Raw genomic sequence first — 23,671 nt, 5'->3', positions numbered from 1 at the left:
GGACTAATCGTAGCGGTTCGCCGTGGAATCGGAGTTGATTGCAAGTTTGGTGCGGGACCCACCAAGAAAAGGAGGCCTCGGGATGTAGTAGACCCGCGGAGCAAAGAACGGTAACGTAGTCTGAGCTACTGACTTGAACATCTTTGAGAGAGAGAGATATATATACATAGTATTTTAAATTTAGTGACAAATTGACTCCTTCTCTTTACACTACGTTTTGATGAGCTATAGAATAGAAATAAATTACATTAATCACAACAATTTCATGTCAATTTCAAGAAAAGAAGAAGATATGAAGTGATGTAACCATGACAAGAAGAACATCCGTTTTCTTACATAAAAAAAGTACAGCAAAGAAATATGAAATGTATTTTTAACTCAGTTTAAACGGAGGAATTGGTAAGATTTACCAAGAAAATTTGGTGAAAATAATTTATTAAGTAAATTAAGTGTATATATGTAATATGTGTAAATAGGATATATTTTAAAAGGCAAAGATGTGAAATAATGAAGATCTCTCTTGAGGAAGAAGAGATTCAATCCACATCTGCATAAACTAATATAAATGATTTGAGCATAATGTTCTGAAAATGATACCGATAAATAAATATTTTAGAGGACATGTAAACCCTCCCAGAGAAATAGTTTGTGCATGAATAGTTACTTGAATCTTTTGACAACATTATCACTTTTTTTTTTATTTTTAGTACTATCAATCAGCAAGAAGGTGACATTTTACTGTGAACCAATTCAATGAATTAAGCCAACATGAATGGGGGGTCGGCGTCCAATTCAGTGGTCATTTACTTGACGCAGAAGGAAGCAGAAAAGACTCCCACCCTTTGAGCAACGAGTATAGCAAACAGTGAATGAGTGTATGGGGGCAAAGTATTGGAAACAGGGGGTGGATTCATGAGTGTCTTTTTTATCTTTCTTTTGTTCTTTAAGAAATCAAAAGGGTGAATGCAGCAAAAGTATCTTTGAACAAGTTGATGCATTTTCTCCATCTAATTTAAGAACAAGTTGTGCGGAGAAACAAGACAAAAAGTCTCATACATCTTGTCAAAAGTGGGGGGGGGTGTTCTTTGTTGACACAATGCCTCCTTGTTTCTGCCAATAGAAGATGATGAGATGAGGCTTGATAGAAAAAGTCTCTTGTAATAATCACTCAATTCATATATTTATCCTTTTCAGTGACAATGAAGTGTAATTATCCATCCAAAACTAACGAGCATATTACTATTAATAGTGATAATATTCGTGATCCTCTCTCATGTCAAAATAAAAAATATATATATTCTTAAAATTAAAATTATAAATAGAAAACCCTCTAACGATAATCTTAGTTTACTAATCTAGACATCAACCATATCTTCATGAGATTTATATTATGTCAGACATGGATCAGATCGGATTGTAATTAATCTTTATTAGTTATTTCAAATTAATTATTATGCATGTAAAAATTTAATTTACATTAATATAATTCAGAAACCCATTATGCAATTAAAATGTTAAAGGTATTCAAGTATATTTCCTTCACTTAAACGAACAACATAATTTCCCAACTCTTATAAAACAAAGGAGGACATGTCCATATTAGTGGGCATGATGAGCTTGTCAAAGATTCCACACAAGTATTGACAGGTTGCGGGTCAAGACGCACACTCGAATCCATTCGAATCAAACAAATTTGGACAGATTCCGAACCCGTGGGGCCCATTTAGATTCGGATCCAATGCCAGGGGCTTAGAAGAAGAATGAGCGAAAGCCACATCCATGTCTTGGGTTCAATTTAATACATTGATTTGGAATCCGCCCTGCTTATCGTGTGGGTATCGAAGTAGGGATTATTCCCTTGTTATCTAATGGACTAAGAGAAAGAAAATTGACTCTCTTTATTGATTTGATATTCACAAAAATCTTATGTATTGGATCATCATTTTTCAGTCGAATATAAAAGCGCTTAAAAGCTTGACATCATCATCATCTAGAACGGGCATGGATTTCTATGTCGCTTACCCAAGAACTAAGTATCTTGGAAGAACCAAAATTTTCAACGGAGCCTTAGCTGGAAGGAATCTTTTGTTGTGTACGCAACCACAGAACAAATAGTGTTCACTGATCGAGATGGAGATTCATTGTCGGCTGTCAATCCATTCCTTGCAATAATCACTACCACTGCTAGTAAGCCACGGAACCAGAGATGGGGATGGATGGACTGATTGCTACTTGTATTGCACTCTTCCTTGGCGATGATGTCGGCAAACAAAAAATTGCTCTGCAGTCAGTAGGGAGGGACAGAGGACCAGATGTAAAAACCAAACATCTAAGAATCCGTCGGTGACACCCATGTAAAGGCTCCTTTTTATTCTACATCACGTTGTTGCATCATCCAAAGTGATTATTTTCCCAATAGCTGGTGTTGGTACACCTACGTTACCCGAAAGAGACAGAAAAAATTAGATGGAAATGATCATATCATACACGAAAAGGCAGAAAATGGCAGAGGCAAATAGAGCTATTGCATATTTTTGTTAATCCACCATGAATAGGAGGATACACGTGAAATCCATTCATTTCAATAAAAAAAATTAATAAAATAAATAAATTATATCTTTCTCGAAAGAAATTAAAAGGAAAAAAAAAGATGAAACAAACAAATCCACTTGAGAATAAGAAAGAGAAACTTATGAAATAAGATCTGGTCCTGTGGGTGTAAACATCCATCAAGCATATTTAATATTTTGCATATTAGAACATCATACAGGGATTCAAGGATTTATATCAAAAGTAGTCTGGATTCAATGAGCCTCAAGAGGTGGATGGAGAAGGATCGTGGAAACTTCACCACCCTCTTGAATTCCATGGATTTATATCAAAAATAGTCTGGGTTCAATGAACCTCCAAGAGGTGGATGGAGAAGGATCGTGGAAACTTCACCACCCTCTTGAATTCAATGGTAAAAATCGACTACTTAGTCGATGTTTATTTTCCTAATCTATAAGAATGATAAGAGTACACAATAATTTGCAGAGAGAAAAATTAACACAACCATCTCTCTCTCTCTCTCTCTCTCTCTCTCTCTCTCTCTCTCTGTTGTGGATCTAAGCTTTTTGATAGTGGACCCAATAACAGTTGTTCATCCTTCTCCTTCACAGGCAAGCCAACCGATAGGCTCCTTGTCTTCTGCACTTCTGCTACATCAGGTGATGACAACAGGTTTTGCCGCACACATTCCTGGCGCACTCAGCCACTTGGAATCTCCTCTCTCTCCCTCTCTCATACTGTGTGGCCTATGTCCAAGATTCCATATTCCAAGGTGATAAGACTCCTATCTTTTTCTCTCATTACAATTGGTGAACCTCAAAGAAAGCAACATCACTCGAACCTATCATGAATTATTGCAACAGCATGAGTCACTGTAATTGATGATCCATGTACAGTGGAAATCCAAGACTAATTTGTCCTTCACAGGAGCTTTCTTCTTGGTTTATATATAGATATACATATACATATATATATATACATATACATATATATATACATATACATATATATATATATATACATATACATATATATATATACATATACATATATATATATACATATACATATATATATATATATATATATAACGCATATCTATTGCTTGCACGCTTCAACAATGATGGCCAAGTTTTTCTGCAATTGGTCCCATTGTGTCATGCAACAAAATATCAAATCCCAGTGTCTTTATCTCAATACTCGATTGATGTCTAATCGAATAATTGTTGGCATATTTAGCAAGTCTGTTAGAGAGAATAATCATTTTGCATCCTCCTGAGACAATTGAAAATGAAATAAAAAGACACAGGCAAAACATAGTAATTAGAATCCTGATCGTCGAACATGATGAGGCAGTACCTTTTGAGGGTTAACCAGGATGTAATAAAGTCAGGCTCATGTATGGCATGAGATCCTCCAATCCACCTGCGGCTTGTGATGCTTCTATTGACTGATGTCCCCCTGGATCATTCCTGCATAAAAGAAAAGAGAAAGGAGGGAGATTGCGACACAAAAACCTAGATAAGAGTGGCTATCCAGATTGACTCATCATGCACTAAACTTAAATCTTATGACGTTTCCTATAATATTTTTTTGGAGCATCATAAGTTTACTTTATCAGCATCCATAGTCTTTCTATTTCTTGCTTAAAATAAGCCAACTTGTGCATCTCATTCGATTGTTGTTGTTATCGCCTACAAGAAGATAAATCATCATAAATAAATCATACCAAAACAGCTTGAAGTTTCTTTCAAGAGCATCACTACCCCAATCACTCTCGTCAGACAACACAAGTGGTTTAATAGATAAGATAATAATAAAACTACATGAATGGACCAGATGCTAGCTTTTTTTTCTCATAGTAGTATGTTTCTGACAGCATCAACGTAAAGATTGAGAAGCATCGTCAAGGTTTCTATTTTCAACAAATAGCCTCAACTTGTACAAGGTCTGGCTTTGGGAGAAACCTATCACAATAATATGGCCCTGAATGCACAATTCCAAATTTTGGATGGGAACAAATACATGGATTTCGGTGATTGGTAGTGTCAATCAGGTTCATCAGTCAAAAGAAAGTTCCTGCACAATTTCAATATGAACATGAAATACCTCACCTAGCTTTGCAAACAGTCTATTATCACCCTCAACCTATTATGACACAATCCCATAAATGAGGGATAGATAATACAGAGCACTTTAGATGCACTGTACACAAGCAGAAGCAGTGCATGATCCTTTGCCCTGAGACAACAAAAAGAACAACATTTTTGCAAGAACAACCTGAACTACAAGGTTTTTCGATGTTCATATTTTCCGAACTATATAATAAGCATACAGAATTTTGATAACATTTTTTAAAGATTTAATTGGGTGAGAACTTGCTAGAACCTGTAAGCAGGTAGAATAGAACCCAATATACGCTTCAACATCCCCAATAGAGCCCAATATGTACTTTAATATCACATCTCATGACCTCCTATCCATCTCATGAGCCCAATAAGATGGAGTGGACCAGGAGCCGACAACGAACACACTGCAAGAAACAGCTGTCAACAAGAAAACGAACAGTATTTTGGGAAAGGGACGAGGATAATGGGTTCAAGAACGGATGGATTAGAAGAAGGTTACTCTACCGGGCGTGCTCCCGGACCGTCTCCTCTTGATCTGTACCGGAAAAGGAACCGTCGGAAAGGAATTGGTGTAAGAGAAAAAGGCAAGATCGTCATGCCGGCCTACAAGGAGTGATTAGGGGAAGAAGAATTCTCCAACCTCGGAAGTGCATAGCGTGGGAGTCGTGCTCGACACCGCCAACGCCTCCTCCTCGATCTGCACCAGAAAAGGAACCGGAAACGAGTTAGTGGAAGAGGAAAAGACAAGATCGTGGTACCCCTGCAGAGAAGCCGACACGGAGAATTGGAAGTCGATAGCCTGGGAATCTCCGCCTCCTCCTCGAGGATGCTTCGTTCGCCCCATTACCAGTTCAGCTTCATAGATCGATTGATCGTTTCTCCGTAGCAGAAGCGGAGAGGGACTCGTCGCGCCGTAATGCGCGTTCCAAGAAAGAGGCCCACTTAATACTATGCTTTAGCCCATTTCATGGAGGCCATGAACACTTGGCTGAATATATATATATATATATATATATATATATATATATATATATATATATATATATATATATATATATATATATATATATATATAACATTTCTGCACAAATTTATAATTTAGACTAAATATCATCTTTAGGGATATACATGACAATTAAATATCACATATACTTATAAATATAATTAAATAAAATTACTTCTTAAAACATATAGTTATTGAATAGGAAAGAAGTTGAATGTATTGAATAAATATTTTTCTTTTTTATTGTGAATGAATTAAAATAAATACTTACATGAGTGAAATAAAACTGCTTGGAAGTTTGTAGTAAGAAGATAAAATATTATTCATGTACACAAAAATAAAATTAAAGTAAACATATGCTCTATAAATTATTTACCTCAAGATTGATAAATGGTGATATTGATAATATCTAAATGACGGGTCGATGATCCAAGCAACCTGTTAATTAGATTCGATCGATATGTGATGGTCAGATCCGAGGACACACCGTCACAACGAGTCGTACTTAGCCAAATGTTTGATTGTTTGACTTCATCATAGACATAGTCAAATGAATAGACTTTCGAAATGACTATCATACTATACCTTTGCTCAAAACGTTACACGATCTCTTATCACTATTAATGATTTCAAACATAATAATTTCTAAACCACCTATAAAAGGGACCTCAAGATACATATTCGCTATTTCAATATTATTAGGTAGTCCGACCAATCTAACTAATTTTCAACATTCTGACCTTGAGACTAATTTGATCATCGAAGGAATATTTGTCCGAAATATCCCTGACTCAATCTTATAGTGTCAGCGCCTCGAGAAACTATGACCTACATCTTTAACTCAGACAATTAGAATCTGACTTAACAAATAGTAAATTAAATATTTGATTTAAAAGGATAAAAAACAAGTGCTCGATTATTTGATTTAATACAAATCAAAATTAACTTAAAAAATGTTATTTAAGTTTGTAGCAGTTATAAAAATTATTTCAGGAATATAACTTTCCCAATATATCAAAATCTTAGTTTATGTTTGAGAAAATTCAGAATTTAAAATTAATTTTTTTAGTATAATTTATATTTAAGATTTCCTTTTTCAAAAAGATTAGCAAATTTAAGCAAAGGAAAAATCTCAGAATTATTATAATTACTAAAGAAATCCAAGTTCTTTTACTTTAAAATTTCAAAAAAATTATAATTTCCTTTTTAAAATTTTAAAAATAAATAAATTTCAATACTTTAATTTTCACATAAAAGATTCTTTAAAGTTTGAAAATCAATGTCCTGTTTCCAAAAATAATTTCTTTTTATAACAAATGTAGCAATTAATTTGCTATGATTTTTCTTAAAAGAAAAGGCCAAAATAGATATCGAAGTTTCCTTTTTGACTTTCCAAATTCAGACACACTTAAATTGGTTATTCTTGTGTTAGATAAGGATTAAATGCGCAAACAATTATCTCAGTGTGGAGGACAAATGTGATAGCAAATTACAAAGAGTTTAATTATTAATAGAACACTAACAAATGAATAACTATAAATCGTCATTTTGATTACCAATAAGAATCTATAAATGATTGCATAATTTCATTAGAAGTTTACCCAATTACTACTATTATTTATATTCAACGACAATACATCAATCAATTAATTAATCAGACATAATAAAAATATTGATTTTCTTTCACTTAATCCTACTGACATTGATTTTGTAAAGTCAGACATAATAAAAAAAAGGAAAAAGAGAAAGAAGGAAAGAGGAAGAAAACAGAAAAAAGAGAAAAAAATGGAAACAGTAATAGGAAAGTTTTGATTCTCACTTAATCCTACCCTTAAAATCAAATTATAATAGAAACTGGGACTTGAAGTTCTACATAAACAATTCTTCATAGGGTATCAACTCTCTCTCTCTCTCTCTCTTTTGCTTATATTATAAGATTTATTTTTTCATCAATTCTTGGTTTTTTTTTTCTTTTTATGGATGGATGCTCGATCATGTTTTGCTTCGGGACATTTACTTTTGTTGTTTCATTGTGCATTGTAGTCGAGAAATATGGATGTTAGTGATGCCGCTACGATGACGACAATGGCAAGGATCCCCGAAGACATCCGCCATTATGATATCTTCCCATGGCTCCCCTGTAAGACCATCTCAAGGTTCAAGGTTGTCTGCAAGAAGTGGTATCATCTCTTCTCCCATGACATAGTATTCGCACGCAAGAAGTTGCAACTTGAGTCACCCATCTCCTCCGGCATGGTCTACCGATGTGACAAACATATCGAGTTCTTCCCATTGGACATCCCAGGAGAAGTCAACATCGGCATGCCCGACTCCTTCTTTCCCACCCTTCCTGATGGTATGACCCTTGAAAGCATCGTTGCCTTCGTCGATGGCCTCCTCTTGGTGGTGTTACGAAAAGAGTTGGATGAGAATCCGCTATACCATTTAAACTACGTGTGGGATGTGGTGACAAAAAAGGGTCATATCATCCCTGGGAATTGCTTTTATCGAGATGTTGGACTAGCCTTCGATCCCTCCACCACTCCTACTCGTTACACGCTGATAAACATCAAATGGAAATTGCATGGACAAATCCAAGAGTTCTCATTCGACATCTACTCCTCGAGCACGAGAAGGTGGACGGTCTCGGATCACAAGGTTGTCATCCAAGGAATCACAAATTTGTATCCCATGAACAATATATCCATACGAAACATCATATACTGGAACAGTCGTACCCACCTGCTGTGGTTCGATCTCGATAAGGATGTCACAGGCAACTCGCGTTTGCCACCGGTAGACGAAGAAGGAATCATGTATCATCAAAACATTGGGGTTGCCAGAGACGACCGAGGGATTTTGACGCTAACTCGAGTCATGTTCAAGAACACGATAAATATATGGGCATTCAACGAGGAAGGAGAGTGGGTGCAGAATCGTACCATCTCAACCACGTACTTGCTGAGCCGTGCAGGACCCGGTGCCCTACGGATCTTTCGTGCCTTTCTATCGAGGGGAGGTGATGTGCTCTGCGTGGAAACCCAATTTACGACGACCAAACGAAAGCTTTTCAGCTACAACATAGTCACCGGCGAGGCTACAACGATCAGCGAGTTGAAGAGCAGCCATCGCCAAGGACCATGTCACTACATATTCTTAAATCACAACAGTTTGATCAGATTCAAGCAGTTTAGTTGATATGCATGCAAATAAATATTAGTGGTTTTTGTTGGTACTCTCGATTGATTGTTTGTTAATCTTGGCTCCTTGAGACAAATGTGTTCAATATGAGTGTCGATGGAGTTGGTCGTTCCAATAAAAGGATGAATTTATGCATCATTTATAGGTTAATATTCTGTTAATTTTTTATAATTTTCTATCATGTTTATGGCACTACACTTAGATATGTTTGTACATTTATAACTTTTTTTTTATCACAAGAATAACCTATTTAAGTGAATCTGAATTTGGAAAGTCAAAAGAGGAAAGATTGAAATCTATTTTGAACTTTTTCTTTTAAGGAAAATTATAGCGAATTAATTACTACATTTTTATAGAAAATATTTTCGGAAACAGTTTTTCTTTTGGAAAATTATAGTGATGTTTGGTCGAATATGTATGTGTCATTCCCCCTTATCACCTACAAAATGCATCCATATCCCCCCACCTCGAGACTACATCAACGTCACATGTTCTTTGAGCACACACGATGGTACACACGATCGTGTCCCGATAAGACCGAGCCCACCATACCCATACTGCATCACCCTTGCTATCCTTCTCTGGTTTATCTTCTCACACCAACAGCCCTAACACGGACACATGAGATGTAGCCAAACCACAGTAAGTAAACTGGAAGCATGTTTCTTCTCGTCTCTCCGTTAAGACTTCGATTACAGGTGAGGAAGCTTGCAATATGAATACAAAATGGTACCTGTGAAACATTGCCCACCACCAACTCACCAAAGAGAAGAGAAAGAAGATGAGAACTAAAGATGCCATGCTTTCCAAGGGCACATGTGCTGTCATCCAATAATGCATGTGTTTTTTGTGTGCACAAGTAGCTGGCAAGACAGGAAGCAGATCCAACTTATATAGCAGCTGATGTCAGGTCAGTGGATCCCATGTTCTTCGAAGACCCAAAGCACATCGCTTATCCATTTCCAGATAGATAGATAGATAGATATAATTCATTAAAGAAAATAATCAAGCTAACCTGAATTTGAGTAGAACTATCTGTCCAGAATTTGGAGATTCATACATGTTCCCTTTTTGAAGACTATGACCGATAAGAACCAGAACAAATCTGCTTGTGATCACAGACATGGAAAGATCATGCTGAAGGAGCCGAAGACTGCAACAATGGCAGCAGCAACCTGTGGGTCACAGGCTCAAACACTGCGGCTTCCTTCTGTTAACCTCACGAGTAATAGCAGCGAGTAGCTTCTCCCTCGTCAATTGCTGGGACTCCACCACAAACGTGTGCATCACTGTGTCGTCGCTCACGACGACCTTCGATTCCACCACGGTGATGTGTGACTCGTCGAGAGCTCGGATGACTCCTGAGACAGGATGCGTGTGCGATGGGCAGTTCACTCGGACCATCAGCTCGTCCTGCACGAATTCCACGTTGAGCATGGGGCGATGCGTGTGGTTGTCGTGATCCATGAATGCAGGTTGCCGCAGCATCTCCTTCTCTGCCTCCATCTCCTTAAGCTTCCTCTGCATCTCGGTGATGTACGCTATGGCGTCGGCGAGCAGGGATGCCTTGTCAGTCTTGGAGACGTTGGGCACCACAGCTCTCAGAGCGCAGAACCTTTGGTTAAGCTTCTCCCTCCTCTGACGCTCCGCCTCCACGTGGTTGAGAGGCTCTTCTCTCACGTTGGCCGGCTTGCGGCCCCTCTTTCTCGGCTTACGGTCCTCCGGCGTCGCTGGGGTTCCCAAGCGACCCGTCGACTTGCTGCTAGAACACTGTGGCTTCGGCTGCTGCTGCTTCTCAGCCAGGAATTGGTTCGTCACAGGGTCCTCCTCCCTGGCAACGCCACTACCATGACGCAAACACGCTTCGTGAACTGGCGTCGCTTCCTCGACGCTGTGGTTTAGATTCCAATTCGGCACCTTCATGCTCATCTGCGCCGGCGCGACGTTCAAATCCTTGCCGAAGATCTTTGGATGCTGGCGGACGGCGTCGCCGAAGCGAGAATGTGATGACGAACATGTGGCGCCGCGGCGTTCCGTCTCGCCTGACGCCGCTGCGGCCCCTTTGTTCAGGTCGTGGCCGAAGACGGCCCTGATCCTATGCAACTCGTCGGGGCTCTCCGGAACCGCATCAAAGGAGGCCAATTCGAGCACGCCCGCGTCGATCGGTATGAGCACGACGGTCCGGAAACCGGCGGTCCTCGCGAGGAAAGCCCGGACGAAGTAATCGGCACCCGGGAACGCCGTCTCCGGGATCCATATGTGATTCTCGGAGAGCAGAGCCCTCCCCGGCGCGCCGTCGCCAGGGTGGAACAAGAAGTACATGGACGCCAGGAAGTACATCTCGGAGTCGGCGAGCCGGTCGCGGCAGAGCGCGTAGTTTTCCTCGTGGGAACCGCCGGAGAGCACGTGGAGCCGCTCGAGCACCCGCTTCCGCATCCGATGAAGGGGACCGGCGCCCTGGGGGTACCGACCGTTGGTGCCATCGTCGTCAACGCCGGAGACAAGCTCGCGGCAGTGGCCGTCACCCCATCTGAGGACCAACTCGCCGGACCGGGACCGGGAGATCTGCCAGAAGACTGCGCAGGCCCACACCGAGCCGTGGCCCTCGATGTTGGGCTGATGGCCCATATTCAGCCCATGTGGGCTTTATCAGCCCACAGCCCACACCCCCTCTTAACCTAACCCTAATTAAGATTAGGGGGTGTGGTGGCTGCGTTTTAGAGGCAGATTAAAGCTATAAAAAGGCAGCAACGAGGCAGATCTTTGTAGCGACGAGATTCCAAAGAGAAGAAAGAGAACAAGGCAGAAGAGGAAGAGAAAGAAAAGGAAGAAGACAAGGACAACGCAGAGAGACTGTTCACAATCATCTAGCAGTGTTCTCATCTCAGGTTAGATCAAATCTACAGTAGGCTCTTGCTGTGATTACTTGGGAGGTTTTAGATATTGTGGGCAGTAACGTGATCCTTGTATCCCAGTTATTCTCTTGTGGTTGTTGCTTGGGTTTTGGGCAAGAGATTGAGATTTGTATATTCATTATTCTCATAGTGGATTATCTCTAGTTTGCCCCGTGGTTTTTACCCTTCACATTGAAGGGGTTTTCCACGTATATCTTGGTGTTCTGTTTGATTGTGTTTCCATTTTATTCCGCTGCGTATTTTGGTCTTCTAGTATTTGTTCCTATACAAAGGTTATTCCAGTTTATATCCCCATCAACTGGTATCAGAGCGGGATTTTGGTGATTTAATTTTTGTATTTGAACATGGAGGCCAGTAATATTTCTCGCATGATTAGTTTGAATGGAAATAATTGGATGATATGGAAACCAAGAATGGAAGATCTCTTGTATTGCAAAGATTTGTATGGACCTTTGCAAGGGGATAGTGCAAAACCTACAATTATGATAGATGATGAGTGGAAGAGGTTAGATCGAAAAACAATTGGATTTATTAGACAGTGGCTTGATGATAGTGTATTTCACCATGTTTCTACTGAAATTTCTGCATATTCTCTTTGGAAAAAATTGGAAAGTCTCTATGAAAGAAAAACAGCTGGCAACAAAGCTTTTTTGATCAGAAAACTTGTGAACCTAAAATATAGAGAGGGTGCTTCTATTGCTGAGCATTTGAATGAAATGCAGAGTATTACTAACCAGTTATCCTCTATGAGAATGTCTCTTGATGATGAGTTGCAGGCATTGTTACTTCTCAGTTCATTACCAGAAAGTTGGGAGACACTGGTGGTTTCCCTTAGTAATTCTGCGCCAGATGGTATTGTCACTATGAGTCAAGTAACAAGCAGTTTGTTGAATGAGGAGTTGAGAAGAAAAAGTTCGGCAACATCTCAGAATGATTCACATGCACTTATCTCAGAGAACAGAGGAAGGTCAAAGTCTAGAAGCAGTTCACGTATGGGTAGGAGCAAGTCAAGATCAAGAAAAGATATTGTTTGCTATAACTGTGGTGAGAAAGGACATTACAAGAACCAATGTAAGCAACCTAAGAAGAACAAGAAAAAGGGAAAAGAAGTGGAGTCTACAGAGTCAAAGGATAATACTACAGCTACAGTGCAGGGTGGTGATTATTTGATTTTGTCTCATTCTGATGATATTTTTTCTTGTGTGTGTCAGGATCTTGAGTGGGTGATTGACACAGGTGCTTCTTATCATGCTACACCACGGAGGGAGTTTTTTGCTACATACAGGTCTGGAAACTTTGGTGTTGTCAAGATGGGCAACTATGGCACAGCAGACATCATTGGCATGGGTGATATCCATTTAAAGACCAACCTTGGCTGCAAGTTGGTACTTAAGGATGTGAGGCATGTGGTTGACTTGATGCTAAATTTAATTTCAGTTGGAAGACTAGATGATGAAGAGTATGAAAGCAGATTTCACAGAGGGCAATGGAAGCTCAGTAAGGGTTCTCTTGTTATAGCTAATGGAAAGAAATGTCATACTTTGTACAGGTTGCAGGCTAAAGCTTATGGTGAGCAGTTAAATGCTACAGAGAAAGACTTCAGTATGGAGTTGTGGCATAGGCGATTGGGACACATGAGCGAGAAGGGGCTGCAAGCTCTTTCCAAGAGAGAGGTATTACCAGATCTCAGAGGTATACATCTGAACCCTTGTATTGATTGTTTGGCTGGTAAACAACATAGAGTTTCATTTGCTAGTGCTGCTTTGTCTAGAAAAATGCATGCCTTAGACCGTGTTTATACAGATGTATGTGGTCCTTTGAGGACAAAAACTCCTGGTGGATCTGTTGATGTTCTTGGTATAAGTGGTGCACTTTATTTTGTCACTTTTATAGATGATTTTTCCAGGAAAGTTTGGGCTTATGCTTTGAAGACCAAAGATCAGGTTATTAATGTCTTCAAAGAGTTTCATGCCAGGGTTGAAAGGGAGACAGAAAGGAAATTAAAATGCATAAGATCAGATAATGGTGGTGAGTATATGAGATTGTTTAATGACTATTGCAGGTCGCATGGGATCCAACATGAGATGACAGTTCCTGGTACACCTCAGCATAATGCAATTGCAGAGAGGATGAACCGCACCATCATGGAAAAGATCAGATGTATGCTTTCACAGGCCAAGCTACCCAAAAGGTTTTGGGATGAGGCTTTGAGGACTGCAGTTGATGTGATCAACTTATCACCATGTACAGCCCTAGATGGTGATGTTGCAGAGCATGTATGGTCAGGAAAAGATGTTTCCTACAGGCATTTGAGAGTGTTTGGTTGTCGTGCATTTGCACATGTTCCAGATAATGAGAGGTCCAAGCTAGATGGTAAGTCTAAAGAATGTATTTTTCTTGGTTACTCACATGATCAGTTTAGTTACAGGCTTTGGGATCCAGAAAAGCAGAAGGTGTTCAAGAGTAGAGATGTGGTCTTCTTTGAGGATCAAACCTTTGAGGATTTGAAGAAGAAAGCACCAGCCAAGACTTCTGTAGAAAGATTAGCAGATTGTGACCCAGTTATTCCTCCAGTATATCAGGGTGATGGGGGAGATGTGCAGGAAAATAGTGTAGAGCCTGATATTGATTTACCTACAGGACATGTTGAGCAAGAAGAAGTAGGAGAGCAAGTTCCCGCAGAACCTCAATTGAGAAGATCTTCTAGACAACGTCAACCTTCCAGAAGATACTCTACAGATGAGTATGTAATGCTTACTGATGCAGGTGAACTAGAGAATTACCAGGAAGCAGTTGAGAGTGAGCAGAAAGAGAAGCAGTTGCAGCTTCAGAAAATTCATACAGATGACAACGAAGCAGACATGTTGACGAAGACTTTACCAAAAGAAAGACAGGAGATATGCCGACAGTTGGTCGGCATGGCTTCACATTGAGGAGTCATGGGACAGCCTCCCTTATGGGCTGAAGGGGGAGGTTGTTGGGCTGATGGCCCATATTCAGCCCATGTGGGCTTTATCAGCCCACGGCCCACACCCCCTCTTAACCTAACCCTAATTAAGATTAGGGGGGTGTGGTGGCTGCGTTTTAGATGCAGATTAAAGCTATAAAAAGGCAGCAACGAGGTAGATCTTTGTAGCGACGAGATTCCAAAGAGAAGAAGGAGAACAAGGCAGAAGAGGAAGAGAAAGAAAGGGAAGAAGACAAGGACAACGCAGAGAGACTGTTCACAATCATCTAGCAGTGTTCTCATCTCAGGTTAGATCAAATCTACAGTAGGCTCTTGCTGTGATTACTTAGGAGGTTTTAGATATTGTGGGCAGTAACGTGATCCTTGTATCCCAGTTATTCTCTTGTGGTTGTTGCTTGGGTTTTGGGCAAGAGATTGAGATTTGTATATTCATTATTCTCATAGTGGATTATCTCTAGTTTGCCCCGTGGTTTTTACCCTTCACATTGAAGGGGTTTTCCACGTATATCTTGGTGTTCTGTTTGATTGTGTTTCCATTTTATTCCGCTGCGTATTTTGGTCTTCTAGTATTTGTTCCCATACAAAGGTTATTCCAGTTTATATCCCCATTACTCGACGAGGCTCTGGAGCTTGGTCTGGAGGTCGGGCACGCCTTCGCCGACGGCATCGAGATGATCGGAGGAGGACACGTGGCTTCCGGCCAGAAAGAAGTCAAGAGCTCGGCCGCCTAGGACTGCTGCCGCCTCCGCACGGTCCTCTTCGGAGCAGCGAGAGCCCATCCCTGTCTCCCACCTCATCCACTTCCCAACAGCAAAGCAAAAGGATTAGGAACTCAACGCAACTGCAGAAACTGGGAAGTTTTGAAGCGGATGAACAACGAGATAGGACGGAGGTGCTCTTGCGACGTAATCATAGCGACGTGATCGCGGACGTGGTAAGCGGCGCAGAGCGCGAGAAATGGCGATCGGGAAGAAGGAAGGCGACTTACGTGCGGGCTGCGTGATGAGATGGCTAGCGGACCAGAGATAGATTTGATCAAAGCTACATTGTAAAAGATATTGTAGAAGCACTCTTCACATCAGACCGTCCGTTTGCACGAACTCGGATCTACCGGCCGTCCATTTCGGGCTGGGTCCTTGTGTTGGTTGGATCGGATCCAGTGTAACTTGCAAGGTCGTCCGTACCCTATCGTGATGGTGGGCCCAGAGGGCTGCGACAAGGCGCAAGTGGTTCTGACACGGGTAGACGGGGACGGTAACGGACTAGTAGGTGCGGTTACCTGCGCCACAGGATGCAGGATTTAATGAGGCTCATTTTTACCTGTAAACATTTCACTATTATAACCTTAGCCATTTGTTTATGTTGAGATATCCGAATTGATTATTATTATATTAAATAAATGATAGATCTCAAGTTTGAACTTACATATGAATATCATATAACTTATTATTATAAGTTATTAAATTTATAAAACTCCACCTTACCAACTTGTTATTAAAGATTATATTTACTGAAAATTATTTAACAGTAATTGAGAGAAATAAAGAAAGAAAGAAAGAAAGAAAGAAAGGAGGAGGTGCAGCTGTTGTCATATGAACCACTGTGATGCATTATGCTTTCTGAAAGATTGCTGCAAATCATAATATCAGCAATAAATATATCTCAGCACAAGATTCACACATCTGCAGATCTTATTGATCTGCATCAATTGCAGCGCATGGATGGTCCATTCTCACTGTAAACTTTGGTGAAGGAATCTCTTTTCTTCATTGAAATCTTTGTTGAGAGGAAAGTAAAGCAAGCCCCAGATAGAAGATGGCCTGTACTCACCCAAAGGAAGAGAGAGGCATACGATGATAACCGGTGCAAGGACAAAAGTTTCAATTACGAAGGGCCATTAATTCAACAGCCCCGAGTAGTGATGAGCATAGTTTTTGTCAATGATGCAACATTATTATTAGACTTGTGACTATTGTTCTCACGTAAGATTTACATGTTCTTCCCTCCATGACAATATTTCAGTCATCTAAAACAGCAGCAGAAGGAAGAAAACGCATCACTCTGTAGAAGTCTATGCAGGTGGATATCTAACTGAGAGAGTTGTGTGTGTGTCTGAGAGAGAGAGAGAGAGATTTTACTCCCTCCATGGCATCTCTCTGCTTGTTCTCGATTGGGTTATCGTAGATGGGGATTAATTTGCATCATCTTCTCCCAGGTCAAAGTTTGCTGCTGAGGCAATTCCTGCTTCTTTGGCTCATGGCAGGATAGGACAAGAGAGGTGAGAATCTCCACCAGAGACCCAAACTCCATTTTGCTTGAATTGTACAATGTTTTTGATTGATTTGCCAAATTGCTGCCATCCGATGATAGTGGTGTTGAAAATTTCCAATATGTTACCAATTAAGTTAAGGATTCTCTTAATTAATTGAGCCAACCTTTTTCTTATTAAATATTACCTAATTGAAATATTTTTATTATATAGCATAAGCACATCATATATAGTGTAAACACATCTTTAATAATGTGAATACATCTTATAAATACTAAGCAAGAAATTGCTTAGATCTTTTACATGCATCTATTTAAACCCATTGTAGAAATTATTATTATTATTATTATTATTATTATTATTATTGCTTCTATTCTTAATTCTTTGTTTATTCTCCTTCAACAATTTCTCCTTATTGACGTTACAATGACATTTTCACCCTTTCATTTATGGTTATTGCAAGTCCCAACCTCAAAAGATTTCAAAGCCCAATACAATTCTTTGTGTTCTTCCCATTTAGAAACAAGAGTATAACTAATAATAAGATAGTTGTAATGCTAACCATATTTTCTTGATGATCGAGATATTGGAAGATTAGCAAAACAAACATATATAAGAAGTTAATGTAAGCGTGTTGAAATGTTGAGATGAATCGGCGTAATTACTAAATATGATAAACTAAAGAAAATTTTCATTCATAAACAATTAGATAGAGAAAAAAAAAATTAATTGTATGAATACATTCATATGTCGCTATTTTTTCCCTCTATATTTAAACTAATATAGCATATAAATCCCTCTTTAAAGTTCAAAAGTTTCATAATTTTCGTATTTACTGTATAAAATTTTAATTTATGATATTGTCATTTAAGCATTCAAAATAATACTTAAAATATTGATTTTATATTTTATATTTAAATAATAAATAGAATTAGATATTTATTAGAATACATTATTCATCCCAATATATGAAATTATCGTGATAACCCTTTTTATGATACAAGTTTAACTAATTAATGAAATATTACTCCTCTATGATTTTTTTATTTGTAGATTGATAATCGAGTGAATTTTAAAAGGTCAGTTAAAAAATTTCTTGTAAAGTGTCATAACTTAAAAAAAATTATATATTTTTAAAAAATGACCACCATATCTCTATCAGCCATTGCCCTCCACTTAGCCCATCACCCCCTTTGCCTTGTCAACCAACCGCCCCTGGCCATCTACGTTTTTGCTCACGAGCTAATCTCATCGGTCGTCCTCTCTCCTCCCCTAGCCACATGTGCTTTCGTGCATGAGCTGACTTAATTAGTCGTCCTCTCCCTTCTCATAATCGTATGCGTCTTCATGTGTGTACTAACCCTACCGACCAACCTCCTCCACACATTTTTTGCCCCTAGGGTTCATTTAGGACGACTAGAATTAGCATTGATGCCCACGATTGCCTTTGATTCGATGTAGGCACAAGGAGGATGACGACTGTAACGCAAGAAGAAGGAGACAACAATAGATCCGACAGGATAAAATGATCTTTTCATATGATTAGAGTCGCTTATGAAAATTTTTCAAAGGTGGGCCGCATTATAGGAAATTCTCAAAGTTTATAGGCATTTTTTCGAGAATTTGTCATTGATAGTTCATATTTTAATTATGAGGGGTGAAATCGTAGTTCCATAGAGTTTTGGAGGGTCGAACCGTCATCCAAAAGGCGACGCACAATTACCCCAAACGCTGGCCGCAGCACGTGAGCGGGGCACGTGTCCAAGGAAATTATCCCTCTTCTTCCTATCTATTATCGCAAAGTAACTCGTTTTTGGGATGATGTCGCGCACCAAAACACCCATCCGACCCGATTAACTGCACTATGGTGGGCCCAGGAACGAGCTCTAAAATCCTCCAATCATCAACTGGTAAACTAGAGAGGTAAGTGGAAAACTGTTGTACTAAGGCGCATTCCTCTATATAACTACCTCGGCCCCCTCTCTTCTCACGCTCGTCAGAAGAATGGTCCGCAACAAACACCAGTTCTAAGCTCGTCTTCTCTCCTCCCCTCTCCTCGTGACGAAGAAGGAGAAGACAAAGAGGAATCAAAGAGAAGAGGGCTCCGGATTTCTTCATCCGGATCCACAAAGAAGCTCCCAAGATCGCTTCTTCTGAGGTGCTCCTCTCCCTCTTCCCTCGAATTCAGCTCGATTTAGCTTATTTCTTGTTTTTTTTCTTTCTTTCTTGCAGTATTCTGTTCCGTTCTTTGATCTTCGTGCGTTGTATTCTCTCCGTGAGCTGATGATGGAAATACGCTTTCTTTGCTTTGCTTGTTCGTAGTGGTCTATCCGATCGGATCCGATCGTGCCGGATGGAGGCGCCCCGGGAAAAGGTCCGTCCGCATTCTTGATAGCTTTCCTTTTCTCCCCTTGTTTTGGTTAATGTATCGTACCGCATTCGTTTCTTTTTCTTCGGTTTTTGGAAGACTCTGAACTCCGATTAGTAGCTTTCTTTTGACTTCAAATGCGAACTCTGAGTTCTTTGCGCTGACCAGGACCTGATTAGTTCATCACGTCCTTCTTTTTACTGATCCATGTAATGCCACTTGATCTGCACATCCGTCCCACTTTATCTTCTTATACTCACTAGGAAATTAAGAACATATTACATACAGTTGCCTAAGATGATCTGAGTTCGAGGGAAGCACTGCAAACGCTTAAATCTTCCAGTCTTCAACTATTTTGTTCGTTTCTATTTCTTCGCCGGACTCACCACGAGTCAAGGCGTGCTTTCTTTATGACCTACAAACCATTTCCTTCTGATGCTTCTTTTCTGTCCTCTCTCTCTCTCTCTCTCTCTCTCTCTCTCTCTCAGTTCGTGAGTTCTTGCAGAGATCATAAAAACCTCCTATTTGTGCCTTTTCCAAGTCCCGGACCAAAGGAAGACAAAAAGAAGAATAGAGCATGGAAGCTGCTGCTGCTGCTGCGCTTGCCGCTTCGGCGAGTAGTACGGTATGATTCTTCCTTTTTTCCCCCCGCAAAACCTAAGTCTTTGATCAAAACTAAAAAGAAAAGAGGCAGGAAGAAAAAGATATCTTCTATTTCTTCGCCATCTTTTATGAGGAAGGATCGGAACCGTCGGATCAAGATACTAGGGCGGATCGGGTGTGATCGGACGATCCAGATTTAGGTGGGAATGGTGATGACTTGGGTTTGTAATTTGGGCGGTGTTGGGAGGTCGTTATCACCACGAGGAGATCGTATATTCTCGTTCTAAGGTGAACAAACAGAAACGGGAGGGAGCGCTTGTGATGATGACGACGCGACTAGTGCAAGCAATACCTGTCCACCTTTACCACGTATATACCCGCTGCATCACCTGCGTTGTGACTGGTGAGACTGTGAGCTCATGTGGGCCGCATCTGCTCGCATCAGGGAAGGAAAGCGCTGCTGTTTGTACTCGAATGTCAAAAGATCTGATTTGTTTGTTCCACAAATGGGAAATGATGGTGATGATGATGATGATATTAACATGATGTTCTTGTCTGCTTGCGGGGACAGCTGAAGTATTATTACTCGAAAAGGAATGACTCGGAGCAGCGAGGGCGGTCGGCTTTGGGAAGGGAGGCGCTGCCCGATGCCAATTCGAGCGATGCAGACCCATGCAACGGTACGAACCATGCATACCCATGCCTGATGCCAATTCTCATCATGACGCCCGCGCGCGCGCGCGCACACACACTCTCTCTCCTCTTATTCCTCTGTTCCTACAATACCCTCCTGAAGAGCAATGCAACGATTAAACAGATGTGGGCATTTTGGGGAATCGGTGAAGTCGAGCTGAGCATTATATGGTGTTTCGATTTGTTTCGCAGGAGTGTTCGAGCTCGGCGCCTTCTACGAGATCGATCATGAAATGCTTCCCCCCAAGTCCCCGATCCAGCTGAAAGCCATTCGAGTCGTAAAGGTTTCAAAATTTCCGTCGTTTTAGCTGTTCTTGTTTGTACTGTAAATGCTTGCTTAGTGTTTGTGATTGGAACATAGGTGGGCGAGGCGACGAAGCTGGACGTAACGGTTAGCTTCCCAAGCACGCTCGCGCTGCGGAACTACTTCGCGATTTCACCGGAGCCTGGCCGTGATCCGGAGCTGGACGAGAGGTTCGTCATGAGCTCGAACCAGGCGGGAAGGATACTCCGACGGCCAGTGCCCCAGTCAGAGCTGGAAGAACAGAAGCACCTGGAGAGTTTCTGGCTGTCGACTTCCAACCTGCACGAGTTCCCCCTGCCTATGGTGCCCATCGGATCAGTAACGGCAGAAGACGAGATCGGTAAGCGAGCGTCGCCAGTTGGAAACTGCCTGTTGACCATCAAGCGCGCAGGCTTTCTTGGCTGGGGGATCCGAAGAAAGGTTAAGTACATTGGGAGGCACCGCGAGATGTCTTTATCGATGTCCGATCAGAAAGACGAGGAGCAGCAACATGAAAAGAAAAGAAAACGGGAGGTCGTCGAGGAGGAGGAGACGGAGAAGAAGAAGGAGAAACAAAGGGGAAAGAAGGGTGAGAAGAAGACAAAACCTCGGCGCGACAACGAGGATAAGTGGAGGTGCGTGAAGGAGCAGCAAAAGGGGAAGGGGAGCAGGGACCGGTGGTCTTCCGAGAGGTACGAGGCAGCAGAGATGAAGCTGCTGGAAATCATGAAGGTGAAGAAGGCCGGGCTCGGGAAGCCCATCATGCGGCAGGCGCTGAGGGAGGAGGCGAGGAAGCACATTGGGGACACGGGGCTCCTGGATCATCTGCTGAAGCACATGGCGGGCAAAGTCGTGATGAACGGCACCGAGCGGTTCCGCCGGCGGCACAACTCGGAGGGGGTGATGGAGTACTGGCTGGAGCCGGCGGACCTGGTTGAGGACCGCCGGAAGGCCGGGGTGGTGGATCCCTACTGGGTCCCTCCGCCAGGGTGGAAGCCTGGCGATGCCACGTCTGCGTGCGCCTGCGGTGGTGCGTGCAAGCCTGTGATAAAACAACTCAGAGAGGAAATATTAATTCTCAAGAGGTACCTTTCTCTCTCTCTGTCTCTCACACACACACACACACACGCACACTCGCTCTCTCACACATACACATGGTTCATTTACTTGTTTGGTGAAATGAACGTGGCACATGCAGGGATTTGGAGCAGCTGAGCTCACCGAAGGAAGTCGAAAAGGTCGTTTTAGCTGTGCTTTTTCTTAATCACATGCATGTTTGTCTTCTGGACCGTTTCACTGAAAGCTGGCAAAGAGTAATAATACACATCAATGGGCACATGAGAGTAAACTAATATAGGATACCACATGCGTGAATTTGCTTCCTCATTTATTAGTAGCTTATTGATGACTCTCGACTCAGCAATATGCGTAATTGATTATCAGGAGGACTACAGTAGTTTTATTGAAAGGAGTAAGAAGCTTGATGAAGAAATAAGTGTCATTTACAATTGTTTGCAGGGCTTGAAGGTATGCGGAAGTTTTCCGTTTGGTTGTACAAGCAGCTTTTACTTTGAATCCATGTAGCACTTCAAAGATCGGTTGTTTTACTAATTTCCACGGAATACGTTCGACACTACGCATGCACCTTTTGATTGTTTGCTGGGTGATGCAGGAAGAGATCCGACTCATGAAGGAGCAGGAAAACAAGAACATGGAGATAGAGGTAATGAGAGAAGACAGGGGAATGCAGTACGAAGAAGATGTCGCCATGAAGCAGGAGGGGAATGAGAAGAAGAGAAATGGAGACGCCAGCAACAGCAACAACACCACTGACAGTACCACGAACGACACCAATAACAACAGCAGCAGCAACATAACCAACCAAACCATTACCACCATCGGTACTAGTAAGAGTAGCAAGAGCACCACCACAAACAACAATAAGGCGGGGGCGCGCCGGAGTGGGTTCAGGATCTGCAAGCCGCAGGGGACATTCCTGTGGCCGGACATGTGGAGCAGCAACAATGGCAGCGCCACTGGCGGCGGCGGCGGCGGAGGGGAGCTGCGTTCCCAGGGCCCTGTGTTGGTCCCCAACACCATGATGACCACCACGATGGCCATGACGACAGCGGCCATAGAGGAGCACCTGATGCTGATGGGTGGTGTCCCCACACCTCCCTCGGCCTCATCCGCCACCTCGGCCCCCAGACTCCTCCTGCTGCCTTCTCCGACGTCCCCAGTCCTGACACGTCCCCCAGAGGTCGTGGCGGTCCCCCCGCCTCCTCCTCCCTACTGCAGTCTGCAGCTGCAGCAAACAGGCAGCTCCCACAACAGCTGCCCTTCCGTTGTGTACCATCACATGGTTGCTCGCGTACTCTCTCTCTCTCTCTCTCTCTCTCTCTCTCTCTCTCTCAGAGGAAACGGAGAGTGCTCTAACATTCTGATGCAGGTTTGGGCGCAGACAACATCTTCGCCAACAATGCTGCCTGGCGTAGGGGATGAGCCGGAGGGAAACATGAGATCAGAGTCAGCAACCGCGGCTTCTAACTGGAATGCACACAAGGGAGGAAGAAGCAACATCACCACGGATTTATCCCTCGCCACGCCCTCCACCACCTACCAGTGAACCAATGCATCTTTTCTAGAGACATTACTTACCCATTCATATTAATCAACGTTTAGTAGCTCC

General features: G+C 41.7%; 3 protein-coding genes and 1 long non-coding RNA gene across 7 annotated transcripts; 2 read left to right on the top strand and 2 right to left on the bottom strand.

Annotated features, from left to right (window-relative positions):
* Window positions 1–1,874: 1,874 nt before the first annotated feature.
* LOC135677347 (uncharacterized) lies at window positions 1,875–5,659 on the bottom strand. Of its 4 annotated transcripts, none has more exons than XR_010514668.1 (4): window positions 5,184–5,659; window positions 4,939–5,096; window positions 3,910–4,022; window positions 1,875–2,434 (listed from the first exon to the last, which is right to left on the bottom strand). It is a non-coding gene; the product is annotated as an uncharacterized LOC135677347 (long non-coding RNA). The 4 variants fall into 4 exon arrangements; XR_010514667.1 differs by having other exon boundaries at window positions 4,939–5,083; window positions 5,184–5,658; XR_010514670.1 differs by lacking the exon at window positions 1,875–2,434 and adding an exon at window positions 2,447–3,391 and having other exon boundaries at window positions 4,939–5,083.
* A 2,099-nt stretch (window positions 5,660–7,758) lies between these two features.
* Window positions 7,759–8,880, top strand: LOC135677591 (uncharacterized). The gene has a single exon (XM_065189952.1). It carries the CDS (start codon window positions 7,759–7,761, stop codon window positions 8,878–8,880), a length of 1,122 nt encoding a protein of 373 aa, XP_065046024.1.
* Window positions 8,881–9,875: 995 nt separating this feature from the next.
* On the bottom strand, window positions 9,876–11,511 carry LOC135677590 (transcription factor MTB1-like). Its single transcript, XM_065189951.1, has one exon. It carries the CDS (start codon window positions 11,509–11,511, stop codon window positions 10,066–10,068), a length of 1,446 nt encoding a protein of 481 aa, XP_065046023.1. The 3' UTR covers window positions 9,876–10,065.
* Window positions 11,512–15,959: 4,448 nt separating this feature from the next.
* On the top strand, window positions 15,960–22,202 carry LOC135677589 (protein AMEIOTIC 1-like). The gene is made up of 3 exons (XM_065189950.1): window positions 15,960–16,020; window positions 20,892–20,983; window positions 21,061–22,202. The coding sequence occupies exons 1-3, from the start codon at window positions 15,960–15,962 to the stop codon at window positions 22,195–22,197; spliced, it is 1,290 nt and encodes a 429-aa protein (XP_065046022.1). The 3' UTR covers window positions 22,198–22,202.
* The last annotated feature ends 1,469 nt before the right edge of the window (window positions 22,203–23,671 follow it).

The sequence above is a fragment of the Musa acuminata genome, chromosome BXJ1-6 (assembly GCF_036884655.1).
Source record: "Musa acuminata AAA Group cultivar baxijiao chromosome BXJ1-6, Cavendish_Baxijiao_AAA, whole genome shotgun sequence".
Taxonomy (NCBI): domain Eukaryota; kingdom Viridiplantae; phylum Streptophyta; class Magnoliopsida; order Zingiberales; family Musaceae; genus Musa; species Musa acuminata.
This window is presented reverse-complemented; position numbering and strand designations above follow the sequence as displayed.

Excerpts from the sequence above, each read along its gene's own strand:
- LOC135677589 (XM_065189950.1), top strand. The coding sequence starts at position 15,960 with ATGGTGGGCCCAGAGGGCTGCGACAAGGCGCAAGTGGTTCTGACACGG. Across the intron at positions 16,021-20,891 it reads GACACGGGTAGACGGGGACG|GAGTGTTCGAGCTCGGCGCC; the intron begins GTAACGGACTAG and ends TTTGTTTCGCAG. Across the intron at positions 20,984-21,060 it reads AAGCCATTCGAGTCGTAAAG|GTGGGCGAGGCGACGAAGCT; the intron begins GTTTCAAAATTT and ends ATTGGAACATAG.
- LOC135677590 (XM_065189951.1), bottom strand. The coding sequence starts at position 11,511 with ATGGGCCATCAGCCCAACATCGAGGGCCACGGCTCGGTGTGGGCCTGC.
- LOC135677591 (XM_065189952.1), top strand. The coding sequence starts at position 7,759 with ATGACGACAATGGCAAGGATCCCCGAAGACATCCGCCATTATGATATC.